The sequence below is a fragment of the Propithecus coquereli genome, unplaced genomic scaffold (assembly GCF_000956105.1).
Source record: "Propithecus coquereli isolate 6110/MARCELLA unplaced genomic scaffold, Pcoq_1.0 Scaffold80, whole genome shotgun sequence".
In the NCBI taxonomy this organism is placed as follows: domain Eukaryota; kingdom Metazoa; phylum Chordata; class Mammalia; order Primates; family Indriidae; genus Propithecus; species Propithecus coquereli.
In genome coordinates, this window is record NW_012154174.1 from 1,737,453 (window position 1) to 1,752,397 (window position 14,945).

Sequence of the window (14,945 nt, forward strand, 5' to 3'; positions counted from 1 at the left end):
CTCTCCGGTGTCAATAGCTTGCTGAATAATATTCCTTATCCTGGGTTCCTCTGTGTACTGCACGCAAAGCACAGACTCCATGATCTGATCCATGTCACCCTTGAAATCCAGATATGCCTGTTTAATATCAGCCAGCTCTTCTTCAGAACCTTTGTATGTCTTTTCAAAGGCTTGAATGTCCTCTAGAGATATCTGATAAGAGAAATATACTTTGAGAACTTTTTTAAATAACAAGTACATTAGTAAAACTAGAGATTTAGAAGTTGAAATGTTTCTCCTCATATACAACAGTTGCTTGAGTGGAAATTGTTGCAAGGAACCAAATTTCCTATGCCTAAGCTATCCCAGAGTTCTCCCTGGTCCAACCTTCACAACTGCTAAACTAGGGCCCAGGGAAGGAAAATGGAAGTTTCCAAGGGTGGGAAGAGACCGAGATAAACATGCAAGACTTAAAACGTTCAGGTATATAAAATAAAGCACATCCTGTAAAAAAATAAATCCTCCCTTTTTACTGTAACAATCCCACGATATCAACAGGAAAACAAAGGCTGTTTCAATAAGTGTGCCTGTATTTATATTTCAAGATCAAACTCAAATTTCTCATTCATACAAAATTAACACACAATGAGCCCTCAAAGGCACTGAATAAACATTTGTTGATTGAATAATAGTAAGTCACAAAGAAACCTCCAAAGTTTCCTACCTTTTTAAAGAGTAATCTCCAGTATGCCTCCCAATCCCGGTCTTGAGTAAGCATAGCAGATTCCTCGTCCACTGTTCCCTGTTCATCGTACACTGCTCTCTGTTCTTTGTCACTTAAAACGGAATAGACTTTCCCCAGGATCTGAGGGAAAAGAGTATCCAAAAGTCACCCCTGTACCCCCCCCACCCCACTGAAACCGCGCCTCGAGGAATAGAGAAAGCGCCAGGCCGAAGTGAGCACACTCCCCGGAGCGGGGCTAGGTGGCTAGAAGGCCAGGGAAGGCCGGGAAAGGCCGGGGAGGCCGGTCCGCCTTGGGGCAGCGACCTGTATACCTGGAAGCGGCGGGTGGCGTCCTCCTTGTTGCCCTCGCCCACCCGGTCAGGGTGCACCTGCAAGGACACTTTGTGGTAGCCCCGTCGGACCTCGCCGTCGGACGCCTCGCGCCGCACGCCTAGCACCCGGTAAAGGTCGACGGTACCGAACACTTCCTCGCATAGCTCCAGCAACCCCATACTAAGCTGCGGGCAACCTCCACAAAAGCAGCCGGGTACGGACGCACGGACTACAGCTCCGGACGGCTTTTTCCCGCTCAAAAAGCCCAGGGCTGCCGCGTCACAAGAGGGGCGGAAGGGGCGGGGCTACGCTGCGCAGCCGCGCTTTACGGCGGCCCCGCAGAGAGGGCGTGGCCAGATTGGCGCCCGCCCGGGCGCACCTTACCTGGAGCGGAGCGGAGCGGGACTCGTGTCCCACCACACCCTCTCCAGCGCTGCCCTCCCCTAATTCTGAAAATCTGGCATCTTACCAGTTGTCTTACCCCCAGTGTCCCAGGGCAGAAAGCTTACTCAAGAATATATGGAACGTCCACATATTAGGCTTTTATAAATTGCTGGCCTTTTTTAAAAAAAGTAGAAAACGGCCAAACATCAGCATTCAGCAATTTCACATGCTTCAACCTAACACATTTGTTTTTCCAAAGACAATCCTGAAAGCAATAGGTAAAGCCGTACTCCCAGATAATTTTGCAACCTACAGGTTGGGACTGCTGGGGTACTTTCCCTCGAGTCCTGCAGGAAAAAGCCTACATTGAACAAAAAGCACAAAACACCGGTCTTCTAAAAATTCTTTACAGGGCTTATGGATTTGACGTTTATTACAGAATCATCTTCAAGCACCTTCCTGCTCCCGAGTCACCTTACACATTGGTGGAGATAATATGACCCAAACCCTCATCTCAATAAAAACAAGCTGCTGAAGCCAAGGTTTTCTTTTAATGCTTTGTGAAGTTCATAGCTGGAACAATCATCCAAGACATACATGGTGAGAAACTTCAGCCTGGAGATCCAAAGCAAGACTAAGGCTCGAGAAAACTCCGGAAATCAGGGAGAGGACAAGCTCACACAGGAAATATGTTTATATAGATCACAGACAAAGGATAAACCAGAATGCAAAGTGAATACCCAAGTTGGCAGAAATTCAGTAGCTCAAAATAACATTTTACCTTAAGCCATTTCGCATCAATTCCCTTCACTGATCTTCACTTTTCAGAATCATTCTGGTCTGCCAGTAAGTTTCTGCAAAGCCTCAAACTCTCCAGGGCATAGTAACATCTTTTAAACCTCCAAGAGTTGTCATGGTTTTCAAAGCATTTCTCTTTCCCAGATCCAAGATCAAACCCAGCCAATTCCTGTAGACCTCCCCTGGCTTCAAAGTATCCTCAAAGCAAGTGGAAGCCAGCCAGAAACAACCCCAGAGGAGCCTTGATGACCCTACAATTTGGGGTGGCGAGTAATTGTTCTTAGAACATAAAACCTGGAGAATAAGCTGGGCTTTATAACCTCTATAAATTTCCTGTATCTTAGTCTTATGCCAGAATTTGAAGTCTACATTATGCAGAGTGTACACTAAAACCATGTAAATCACAGTTATGGTTGTAAAATCCTGCAGTTCTGGTGGAGCAATGTGATGTTTTGTTTTGGCATAACCAATCATTTATATTATCAAACTCATGATACCTAAATATGATTCTATGACTGACTTTCTAACTGGACTCTTAAAAATGCCTCAATCTTTGCTCATTTTTCCTACCTACAGACAACATATGTTGGAAAGGGATTTCCAGGCGGGCACATTGGAGTCTGAATCCTGTATCAACTGGGCAAGTTTCCACCTCTAAGCCTCAGCTTCCCCATATGTAAAATGGAGATAATCCTACCTTCTTTCATATCTTATAATCTTCACAAACAACCTTGCATGTAAATGGTCTAGGATATACATAGGTATTTTACAATATTAGCTTTCTTCCGGTTTTTTTTTTTTTGAGACAGAGTCTCGCTCTGTAGCCCAGGCTAGAGTGCCCCCGTGTCAGCCTAGCTCACAGCAACCTAAAACTCCTGGGCTCAAGTGATTCTCCTGCCTCAGCCTCATGTACCACACCTGGTTAATTTTTTCTATTTTTAGTAGAGAAAGGGTCTCACTCTCGCTCAGGCTGGTCTTGAACACCTCACCTCAAGCGATCCTCCCGCCTCGGCCTCCCAGAGTGCTAGGATAACAGGTGTGAGCCACCGTGCCCTGCCCAATTTCTCATTCTTAAAAGGCATGTTATTACAGCCCAAAAGTGATTTTCACAAAGAAACTACCTTTACAAATTTGAGAATATGTGTTAAGCAAGACAATATAAATCTTCCAATTACAAAATCAATAAGCAAGGTAACTGTTCTTACACTTATGGGCTGATCATGAATGATTAAAGAATGATTTGAATATGCCATGAACATTTTGGCTGAGGGCTTTGAAGCAGGACATCTTGGAAGGCAGCAAATTGTAAAGTTGTCCAAGAGACCCAGGGCCCAACCCAAAGTCCAATACTCCCACACTCACTGTCTTTCCCAAGACAAAGGCTAAAAAGCTATTTAGTACCTAGACTCAGCTCTATGTTATACAAGAACAAATCTCTCCCTGGGCCTTGTTCAGACTAGGTCAGAAGAGCATGGGTGACTCAAAGAACTCCATTTATTGACCTCCAAATTGAACAAATTTTAAGATCTCTGCACAAGTGTTTTAAAAGGACCTTGATCTTATTCCCACGGCTATGCTCACTGCAGTCAGCTTGTTTCTGTTGCCGAAGTTTCTGTATTTGTTTTCTGAGAAGCTAAGAGGACTTCACGTGCCCGTTTCCTTCGCAGTCTCTCAGCATTTGTGATAATCATAGGATGCAAAGGGAAAAAGCCAGAAAGACCTAAAAGCAAAAGAATTTTCATTTATTATAACACAGTACAAGCCAGTCTTCTTGGGAACTCTGCCTCACAGAACTGAGGTCTGAGACCTGACCCAGAGCATGGAGGTAAACCATGCTCCCCACTTGTCAAACTCTGTACTACCTCCTCTTCTCCCCCTGATTTACTACAAGGAGACAGTGGATGATGTCTACTTACTTACACTATTCTCCTTACTTGAAAAAAAGTTAAACTGACAAGACAGCCAATCAATACACACTATTCCCATTTTTAGCAAAAAATTCTAGTCACCCAAAAAGTCTCACAAAGGAGTCCACTAACGGGCCTCCAGATTCAAAATGGCAATTAGATCACAACTTCAGCTCCCATTCAAGTCCTGAGCAGCCTGGAAGGAATGAAAATCATTCTTCATTCTCATTATCCTGGAGCTGATTTCAGTTTAAAACCCCTCAATGAGGTAAGACCAGAGCTGAGTTACCCAGAAGCTTTTCCATAGGCTTAGAGAGGTGGGCCCCACAGCCAATCCAATACCGGATCCTGTCCAGGTTAAGGGCAACGAGTTTTTCTCCATGGGTGTTGGGCAGTGGATCATAGGAACCCAACTGCTCTACGAAACGGCCATCCCTGGGACACTTGTTGTGAGCAGCCACAATGCGGTAGAAGGGCCGGTTGGCGCAGCCACCCAGAGCAAGGCGGATGGTTAAGTGGCCCCCATGGTAGGCCTTGCAGAGGACGGTAGCTGTAGAAAAATCTCTGGTTAGTTCACAAGAAATAAGAACGCAAAATGAGGTAGACGGAACAATTCCCTTTTTCTACTTAAATATTCTCACTTCCAATCTATTCTTGTTAATCTTAGACATCGTCTTTTTTGTGAAACCCCTCTATCTACTCCTGCCAGAAATGACCTCCTCTTCATCCTCAAGTCCACTCCGCCTAGACCTGCCGTTTACTAGCTCTTGTGACCCTGTCCTGAAGACTTAGTTGCCTCATCTGTAAAATGAGATGGGGACTTCAGCGAGGATTAAGTGGGGAAAAAAACTAAAAGAAAGCTCAAACGTAAGGCAGTGTGGCTCTTTCAGGTTCAGGTTGCCTCCAGCACGCCTTGGAGCGCCGCTCCGCCCGGTCCCGAATGCCCAAGCCCCCCCGAACGCCCGGAAGGTCTCGCGGGGCCCCGATGACTCACTCAGATGGACCATGGTGCGTCCCGCTGCCTGCACTGACCGGCCCTACGGCCTCGGCGGGGTGAGGACGCAAACTCCCAAACCCAAATGGTCGACGCAGCCGGACACCTGCCCTCACCGCGGGCTTAGCCCAGCCCTAAAGCCTCGGTTCCGGAAGCGGGGAGTCCACTCGCCCTGCCTTTTCCGCTTTCCGCGCCTACACTTCCCATAATGCAACCCGGTGACGGATGCTGTACCTTAAACTGCCGCAAAAGGGGCGTGTTTCAATGGGTGTCCTGTGGGAATTTCCGTGCGATTCCTCACTGGTGTGAGTTCCTGCTGGAGTGAGGAACGTTGGTAGAATCCCAGGAGCGCCAAGAGAAGTGATGAATTCTCTACAAATCCATACATCCTGCAATAGTTTTTTGAGCACCCGTTAGGGCTGAGGCGCAGTACTGAGAACCATGATATGAAAGGGCGCTGTCTCTGCCCCCATGGTGCTCAGTCTGGTCGGGATCACGGTGAGGTTAGACCAGAGAAACTAGGGCGGTCTGTACAGTGCGGGCGCTAGGCAAACTTGATACTTCCTCAGGAAGACTTCACAAAGGAGGTAGCGTTAGGGCCGAGACTGGGGGAAGGATTATAAATGACTATAGAGTTTGCTTTTTCCTTCTCTGTTAACTAATTTGCCTCTCGCCTTCCCACCTATTCTCCCACCCCCAAAGAGGTATTCAAGCCTCAAAAAATAAAGGAGGGGGAATCTTTACGCCTGCTTTTGCCGTGCTGTGATCCAGGAGGGCAGGGGTGAAATAATGACTTGTTATCTCTAGCCCTAGAATATGGCCTCAGTGGTGAAAGCTTTTACAACTATATTATAGGATAGTGGTATCTTCATGGAGCCGTTGTAGTTTATATCCGTGAAGATACCTGTGGGTGGTTAGAGGTAGTCAATACCCCCACCTTCAGCAAAGACCTCTCTGTTCAGCATTTTTGTTCACTGTTGGTTCCAAAGGGGCTGGCCACAACTATTTAATAGTATGCTCTTTGCCCTAATACAGTGACCAAGCCTAGCTGTCTTCCTCTAGACCTTAATTGAAAATGATGCCTTAATTCCCAAGTTTAAGTTAAGTGGATCTGGCCAGGGGCCTTAGCTGCTGACTTCCTCCAGGAGTGATCTGATAAGCTTTCATGAGAAAGCTTAATGACCCCAATGTATAGATTAGCTATACTTTATCTAATTCTTTATATAAAATTACATATACTCAGTATACATTAATTAACTCCAGAACCACACTGATGAATTTTGAGTCTCTTATTTCCATTTTTTATTGTGATTTAGTTTACTGTCAACCAGTAAAACATCTAGTAACATAGCCAATGGAAATAAATGAATGGGTTTCTGTTTATGGTGAAGATTCTTTTGTTTTCCAGCTCCAGGCTTCATATGGTGAAACTTTCTCTAGGAAGGAAAGCAGCTCAGAGTCCCACACAGAAAATTCTTCAGCTGGAAGGATGTCAGAAAGATGGATTTCCAAAGCCAACCATTTCCTGTACCATGCGGATCTCTGCAAGCAGAGCCTCATCTTTCAATTTCAGCTACATGAGAGAGGAAGGAAGGGAAGGACACATCATACCTGATGTACCTATGTGGCTTGAAGACCCCTCATTTGTGGGGCCACGGCTAAAGGACATAGTTCCTTGGGATAGAAGTGGTTCTTCCTATATTCCCTATTTAATGAAAACTCCATTAAAAGACCTTAGAACATTGTGTTGGTTACATGGATATGTTTCCTTCGTGAGAATTCATCAAGCAATGTGAACACTCATGATTTATACATTTTTTGGTAAAATAACTTTATTAAAGTTTATTTTTTAAAGTGTTCATATTATCACCAACATCTCTAGGCTAATGTGTAGTATTCCCATGTGACAAGTGACAGCAAGTAATCAAAGACACAGGAATCACAGGCTTTTATTAGATCTGAATTTAATTTTAGAATCTAGATGTATAGTAGAGGCATCTAGTAGCCTACTGAATACCCATTCTCTCTTATTAACAAAATCTTGATTTCTTTTCAGGACAGCAATGCTTCAGGACAGCAATCAGTTAAAAAGACACATTTTTCTATTTCCTTTGCAGCTAGAGGTAGTCATATGACCAATTGTGGCCCAGTGAAATGTAAGCTAAAGTCATTGGATGGGACACCTGGGAAAAGCCCTTTAAAGGGAAGTGAGGGCCTTTGTCTCTTATGCCTGGGCACAGAGCTGGGGTCCAAAAAAATAAAAATAAAATAAAATAAAGGGAAGTGAAATAGCTATGCCATGGCCCCCTTTTCCTTTCCTTTGTGTTTCCTGAAATGTGAGTTTGGTAGGTGGAGCTATATTAGCTATCTTGCAACTATGAGGGATGAAAGCTGCATGTTACAGCTGGCGGAGCAGAAAGATAGAGGTTAGGTCCCTGATGACACTGGAGCTGTGGTACCCACCCTGGACTTTTCACTAGATAAGAAAACATGAATTTGTTAAAGCCATTGTTTTATTACTTGTCAGGTCAAATTACTTGCAATTCATAACTAATAAATAGACTGGGGATTGTTCATGAGCCAAATGCTGCCCACCACCTGTTTTTTGTAAGTAAAACTGTATGGGAACATAGCCAATCATTTATGTATTATCTATTGCTGCTTTTGCACTTAAAAGGGCAGAGTTAGTAGTTGCAACCGAGACTTTGGCCCACAAACCCTAAACGATTTCCTATTTTGCCCTTTACAGAAAAAGATAGCTGACCCCTGGACCAGACCAACCCCTACATTTTACACATTAGGAAAATGAAGCCCAGAGAGGTTAACACAGTAAGTTAATGACAAAACCAGAACCATAATTCTGGTCAACTGACTTAGGCCATCTGTCTTTCTCTTAAACCATATTCTCTCTAAAGAGTTGGAAGAAAGATCACCTGTGGAATATGTAGCTTATTATTACAAACCCAGCAACTCCGTGATAAGGGCAAAGATGGTAAGAAAAGCCTCAAGAAAAATATTCACATCATGCAATGCTCTGAAGTCCTGAATTAAGCCAGTACCTTCCTCCCAGTTTCCCAGCCTCAGTAGGACGTACGCAAATGATAGAGGCGCCTATGTCATACCTTTATTGTATACTTGTAGGCCTGTTCAGCTTCCAGTTGCCGTCCAGCCTGAAAAAAGTGCAGCAGCTGGTGATGATGACTTGTCACAAACATGGTATGCAAACTACATTGCCTCAACTGTTTCTACCTCAACTGTTTCTACACCTTCCCAGTTAAGAACCTCTGAATTCAAAGGGGAAGCTGGAAAATGAAAGGAGGTAGGGAGAAACAGATTTTTAAAAATTCCTCCATTTCAGAAAGCTTAAAGACAGCTTGGCCCCTCGTTTTTTTCTGAAAGCACCTTGAGTCATTTGTTCCTCTTATGATAGAAGCCATTCTGTTAATAACAGTTAACACTTTCATAGTTACTATGTGATTTACCTTGTTTTCATTGATGACATTGTTTTAATTGCTTTACATATGCTCATGCTTAATCCTCAAGACCTAGGTGATAACTACTATTATTTATCATTCCCAGTTTACAGAAAGAGAAACCTAGGCACAGAGAGGATAAATAACTTGCCAGGGTTATGAAGCTAATAATTAGAGGAGCCAGGTTTTGAAACAATGCAGTCTGACTCCAGAGTCCAAGTTTTTAACTACTACACTTTATCCCGTCTCTATGCATTAGACAAAGTAGATACTGGAATTACTTCAATGCAGATCTGAATAGGAGATGAAAACACTAACTACTCCTCTCAGCCAATATTATTCTTTGCTTGAAGCACTCTTCCAGGGGTTAAATGAGATAATATAAATCCACTATTATACTTCACAAATTTGTTATATAGCAAATTACTCAGAGCACGCAAAGTCACTTGGGAAAGCTTAAATACATAAATATTTAACGCCAGAATATTTGGGCAGGAAGGGAATTTAGGGAATATCTAGTCCAATTTTCTGACCAGTTCTAGTCCATGTAAAATTTCTACTAGTTCACAAAACGTTCATACCCCAAACCCTTCCTGCCTACAATATCTACACTTTGAAATGTTCTCACCTGAAGTTCACTGAATTGCCAGGGGCATTTTCCAGCACACATTCCCTTCCTACCACTACTACCTTTGTTTCCCTCCTACCATAGGGAGGCAGTGGCCCAAATGATGTGAGGATCCAGAATAGCCAAAACAATTTTGAAAAATAATAATTTTTTTGCTATTATAAACATTGCTGCAGTAAACAATCCTCGTACATGTCCTGAATTTTTCTTAGGATTATGTCTAGATATGACACTGCCAAATTATAGATACGAATGTGACTAAATAATGCCACATTGCACTTAAAAGTGGTTGTACCAATTTACATCCACTAGCGATTGTGAGACTCCTCATCAATGTTGGTGATACCATGCTTTAATTGTTGCCAATCTGATGGCTGTCAATTTCTACCATGTCCTTAAATTGCTCATGCTTACTAGTGACACAGATCTTTTCATACATGTATTGACTTTTATAATCTCCACAGCAGCAAACTGCATTTTCCTATCCTGTGCTCATTTTTAAATCAGGTTGTTTGTAGAGTTTTTTCCCTTATTATAGGGACTATTTATATAACCTGGATGCTAATTGCTTATTAGTTACAAATGCTGCAAATATTTATAATAAAGACCTTAAGCTTTATATTAGTGTCTTTTTTATACATGAGTTTCTAACTTTAACATAGTTAATTTATTGATATCTTATTTTTGGCTTGTGTTTTTACAGTCCTAAGAAACCTTCCATACCCCTAGGGTGTAGAGGTATTCGTTATACTTCTAAATGTTCTGAAGCTTTGCTTTTAAGATTTAGTTCTTTAAAGCAGCTGGAAGAGTGTGTGTGTGTGTGTGTGTATGTGTGTGTGTGTGTGTGTGACATCTAAGGGATTTTTTTTCATATGAATAGTAGCCAGTTGCCCGATCACTATTGATTGAATAGTCCCATTTGTTCCTCATTTAGGAGGATGTTATGTTGTCTTTTTAAAATAGCTATATGAACACCCTGGGAGGCCGAAGCGGGAGGATTGCTTGAGCTCAGGAGTTCGAGACCATCCTGAGCAAGAGTGAGACCCTGTCTCTACTAAAAATAGAAAGAAATTAGCCAAACAACTAAAAATAGAAAAAACTAGCCAGGCATGGTGGGGTGTGCCTGTAGTTCCAGCTACCCAGAAGGCTGAGACAGAGGATTGCTTGAGCCCAGGAGTTTGAGGTTGCTCTGAGTGAGGCTGACGCCATGGCACTCTAGCCCAGGTGACAGAGCAAGACTCTGTCTCAAAATAAAATAAAATAAAATAAAAATAGCTATATGAAGGTAAATTTACATGCCACAAAATCCACTAATTTTAGGGTTCAGTTGTGCAATCATCTCCTCAATTCAGTTTTAGAGGACTTCTACTACCCCAAAAAGTTCTTTCATGCCTGTTTGCAGTTAGTCCCCATTCCTACCCTTGGCTCTAGGCAACCATTGATCTATTTTCTATCTCTTTAGTTTTCTTTATTTCAAATAAATGGAATCATATAATAGAAATATGGTATTTTGTGCCTTGCTTCTTTAACTTAGCATGATGTTTTTGAGGTTCATCCATATTGTTACATGAATCAGAATTTATTTTAACTACTAAGTAGCACTCCATTGTATAAAAATACCTCATTTTGTTTACCCGTTCAATGTTTTCAGTTTGGGGCTATTATTAAATGCTGTGATTAAAATTCACATGCAAATCTTTGTGTGGACCTATGTTTTCATTGTTCTTGGCTAGATACGGAGAGGTGGAATTGCTGGGACATACGGTAAATATATATTTAGATCTTTTAGAATCTGCCAAACTGTTTTCCAAAGTGATTATACCAATTTACAACCCTACCAGTAGTGTATGAGGATTCTAGTTTATCCACATCCTTATATTGTCTGTCTTTTTGATTTAAGCTATCCTTTTTTTTTTTTTTTTAACAGTGTGGTTTATGGCAACAGGAAAAGCCTAAGACTGTAAGAGGGAATTCATCCCCAAAGAGCTGCCATTATGCTTCTCTGCCTTAGTTTCTTCATTTGTAAGAAAAGAGTATTGGAATCAACAAGCACTGTCTAATAGTGGGAGCCATATATGTAATTTTAAATGTTTTATTAGCCACATTAAAAAGGTGAAAAGAAACAGATGGAGTTAATTTTAATAGCATATTTTATTTATGATTTGAGCTATTCTAGTAGGGGTATTAGTATGGTGTCACTTTGCATTATCTTAATGAGGTATCTTTAAAAACGTTTTTGACATAGTTTCAGATTAAAGTTACAATAGCAGTTCTCTCCTCTCTCTCTTTCTATGCATGCACATACATATGCCTATGTATAGGGTAGTCCTCCTTATCTGTGGTTTCGCTTTCTGCAGTTTGAGTCAACCTTGGTCCACCACAGTCTGAAATTATTAAATGGAAAATCCCAGAAATAATCCATAAGTTTTAAATTGCACATGGCCGTTCTGAGTACCATGATGAAATCTCCCACTGTTCTGCCTGGGACGTGAATCATGCCTTTGTCCAGTGTTTCTGTGCTGTAGACACTACACATCAGCTGGTAACCTAGTAGGCATCTGGGTTATATATAGATCGACTGTGACGGTATTATAGTGCTCATGTTCAAGTAACCCTTATTTTACTTAATAATGGCCCCAAAGCACAAGAATACCAATGCTGGCAATTGGGTTATGCCAAAGAGAAGCTGCAAAGTGTTTCCTTTATGTAAAAAGGACTTAATAAGGAAAGAAAAAAATCATATGCTGAGGTTGCTAAAATCTATGTTAAGAATGAATCTTCTATCTGTGAAATTGTGAAGAAGGAAAAAGAAATGTGTGCATAGTGTATATATGGTTCAGTACTATCTTTGGTTTCAAGCATCTGCTTGGGGTCTTGGAACATATCCCCAAGGGGTGAGGGGGCACTACTGTTATATATAAATATCTATCTATATATACACACATACACATACATACATACTTTAACTTTTCCTCAACATTTGAGAGTAAATTGTAGACATGATGCAATTTTAATACCTCAGTGTGGGTGTTTTCTAAAATCAAGGATAGTCTCTCATTTAACCACAGTACAATTATCAAAATCAGGAGATTAATATAGATAGAATGCTATTAACGAATCTACAGACCTTATTCAGATTTTTCCAATTGTTCTAATAATGTCCTCTAAAGCAAAATAAAATCCAGGATCATGCATTGCATTCATTATATATGTTTTCTGTTTCTTTTAAACTGGAATAGTTCCTGAGTCTTTGTGTTTCATGGCATTGACATTTTTTAAAAGTACAAAACAGTTATTTTGTAAAATATTTCTCAATTTGTGTTTGATGTTTCCTCATGATCACATGTTATAAACTTTTGGCAAGAATATCACAAAAATGATGTGTTCTCAGTGCATCGTATCAGGAAGCACAAACTGTTTATCCCAATACTGGTGATGTTAACTTTGATCATTTATTTAGATTGTTATCTGCCAGGTTTCTCTATTACAATGTTAGCATTTTCCCCATTGTAATTAATAAGTATCTTGTGGGGAGATACTTTGAGACTGTGTAAATATTCTCTTACTTCTTAAACTTTCACCCATAATTTTATCATACATTGATGACTGTTCACTGAATCACTTATGATGATTTCCAAATTGTGATTTTTCTAATTCCATCATTCTTTATACATTTCTTTTCTTTTCTTTTCTTTTTTTTTTTTTGAGACAGAGTCTCACTCTGTCACCTGGGCTAGAGTGCCATGGCATCAGCCCAGCCCACAGCAACCTCAAATTCCTGAGCTCAAGTGATCCTCCTGCCTCAGCCTCCCGAGTAGCTGGGACTACAGGCACGTGCCACCATGCCTGGCTAATTTTTTCTATTTTTAGTAGAGTCGGGGTCTCACTCTTGGCTCAGGCTGGTCTCAACTCCTGAGCTCAAGAGATCTTCCTGCCTCAGCCTCCCAGAGTGCTAGGATTATAGGAGTGAGCCACTGTGCCCAGCCTGGATCATAGATTCTTATTTGTAATCCTTTTCTGTATTTATTTATTTGGATGTCCAAACTATCCCAGATTTGGCTAGTGGGAGCTCCCTTTAAGCTAGTTCCTATGTCTTTAATTTTTCCCCATGTCTTTTTGACATGTCCCAATTTTTCTTTGAGCATTTTTTACTTTCTGACTCAATAAGACATTCCAGACTCATCTTTTACTTTCTTTGCACCAGTTTTGGAATTTTTACCCATTTTCCAAGAAACCTCTGGTCTTCCCCCCACCTTTTTTTCCCCTAAACTGAACAAATGCCCTAGTTCCTTATAATGGATTTATAATTCAAGACCTGAGCATCAGATGTGCTCCTGGCCCCCTTCATTCATTTTTTATATAGATATAGATATATACAGACATAGGTAAATGTTTCTATATATATGCATCTATTTCTATGTATCTATCTATATCTGTATCTATTTACTCTATCAGACCATGAGCTCATAGCAATATCTCCAATTCCAATCCACCAGTTTGGTCATTTTACCCTTCTCATTTCCATATTTGTAATTTTCTTTTCTGACAGTGAAAAATGTGGCTCCCATTATCCATAATATAATTACTAATAAGTAAGTTACAGAATACTTAGTAATTTCAGAAATGCTAACTCATGCCTCTGCAAAAAAGAAGCCTACAAGATGCCAAAATTTGTATAAAGGTTTTTCTTTTCTCCTTAGCCTGATACATTGTATATATATATTTTTTTTCAAAGAATGTTTTCAAAAGTGTCCTGAGTTAGTTGTTTTTCCCCTGTCAGTATGTTATTCATTCAAGTCGTTTTATTTGGTTTTGTTTATATTCAATTATGTGGTCTCCCCATTTTTTACTGATTCTTTTTTTAAAAAAATAAAACATTAGCATGGTCCCCAAAGTCAGAACTCTATAAAAAGGCACAATCACAGAGTGACCGCCCCCTCATCTCCTCCCTCCTTCTACCCATCACATTCATGTCCTGTACAATCTACTCTCATTAATCTCTGGTTTATCTTTCCTGTGCTTCTTTTTGCACAAAAGAGCAGATTCATATATATTTTTTCCTTTTTAAAGGGGGTAAAATACTGTACTTTACTTTTTCACTTAATAATATATTCTTGAAATCATTCCACATCAGTTCATAGAGATCTTCCTCATCATTTTTTCAGCTGCATAGTATTCCATGATTTAAACATTCTCCTTTGTATGGGAATTTAGGTTGTTTCCATTATTTTGAAATTGCAATAATAATGCTGCAATTAATAATGTCGACACCCATTTTTGAATTGTTGAAGGAAGAGCTTCAGGGTAAATTCCTAGAAAAAACCAATTATTTTTAAATACTATCTAATCAAAACCTAAGCTTCCATATATATGCATGGGTCTATTCCCGTCTGTCAAGTCTGTTCCACTTATCTATTTCTACACTAATATCACTTAGTTTTCATTGTTAGAGCTTCATAATAAGGCTTGATGTTTAATAGGAAAGTCCTCCTTCTTTATTCCTCTTTCCATATTTTCATAACAACTTTTGTTTTTGGCCTTTATTCAGCCAATTGAGTTTTAGGATTTACCTCAATCCCATTTAGTTCCTAAAAAACTGTGTTATCGTTTTTCTTGGAATTATATTAAATTTAGATAGTAATTTAGGAAAATTTTTCATATTTATGTTATCAAAACTTCCTGCCCATGGATATGATATATCTCTCTATTAGATCTTCTTTACAAT

At 40.4% G+C, this 14,945-nt stretch overlaps 3 protein-coding genes across 3 annotated transcripts in view; all 3 read right to left on the reverse strand.

The window, feature by feature from the left end:
• DNAJC9 (DnaJ (Hsp40) homolog, subfamily C, member 9) overlaps window positions 1-1,286 on the reverse strand; it is a 9,191-nt gene extending 7,905 nt beyond the window's left edge. Inside the window, exons 1-3 of the mRNA XM_012663316.1 lie at window positions 1,036-1,286; window positions 704-844; window positions 94-192 (exon numbers count right to left, since the gene is read on the reverse strand). Coding sequence (XP_012518770.1) covers window positions 94-192; window positions 704-844; window positions 1,036-1,215 — 420 coding nt within the window. The 5' untranslated portion in view covers window positions 1,216-1,286. The remainder of the gene's footprint in view (window positions 1-93; window positions 193-703; window positions 845-1,035) is intronic.
• A 2,412-nt stretch (window positions 1,287-3,698) lies between these two features.
• MRPS16 (mitochondrial ribosomal protein S16) lies at window positions 3,699-5,242 on the reverse strand. The gene is made up of 3 exons (XM_012663317.1): window positions 5,120-5,242; window positions 4,415-4,675; window positions 3,699-3,938 (listed from the first exon to the last, which is right to left on the reverse strand). Exons 1-3 carry the CDS (start codon window positions 5,130-5,132, stop codon window positions 3,805-3,807), a joined length of 408 nt encoding a protein of 135 aa, XP_012518771.1. The 5' UTR covers window positions 5,133-5,242; the 3' UTR covers window positions 3,699-3,804.
• A 1,369-nt stretch (window positions 5,243-6,611) lies between these two features.
• The window catches only part of CFAP70 (cilia and flagella associated protein 70), a 96,422-nt gene continuing 88,088 nt past the window's right edge, over window positions 6,612-14,945 (reverse strand). The window contains exons 22-23 of the mRNA XM_012663218.1: window positions 8,242-8,289; window positions 6,612-6,692 (exon numbers count right to left, since the gene is read on the reverse strand). Coding sequence (XP_012518672.1) covers window positions 6,612-6,692; window positions 8,242-8,289 — 129 coding nt within the window. The remainder of the gene's footprint in view (window positions 6,693-8,241; window positions 8,290-14,945) is intronic.

Excerpts from the sequence above, each read along its gene's own strand:
- MRPS16 (XM_012663317.1), bottom strand. Across the intron at positions 3,939-4,414 it reads GCCTATGGAAAAGCTTCTGG|GTCTTTCTGGCTTTTTCCCT; the intron begins GTAACTCAGCTC and ends TTTTGCTTTTAG.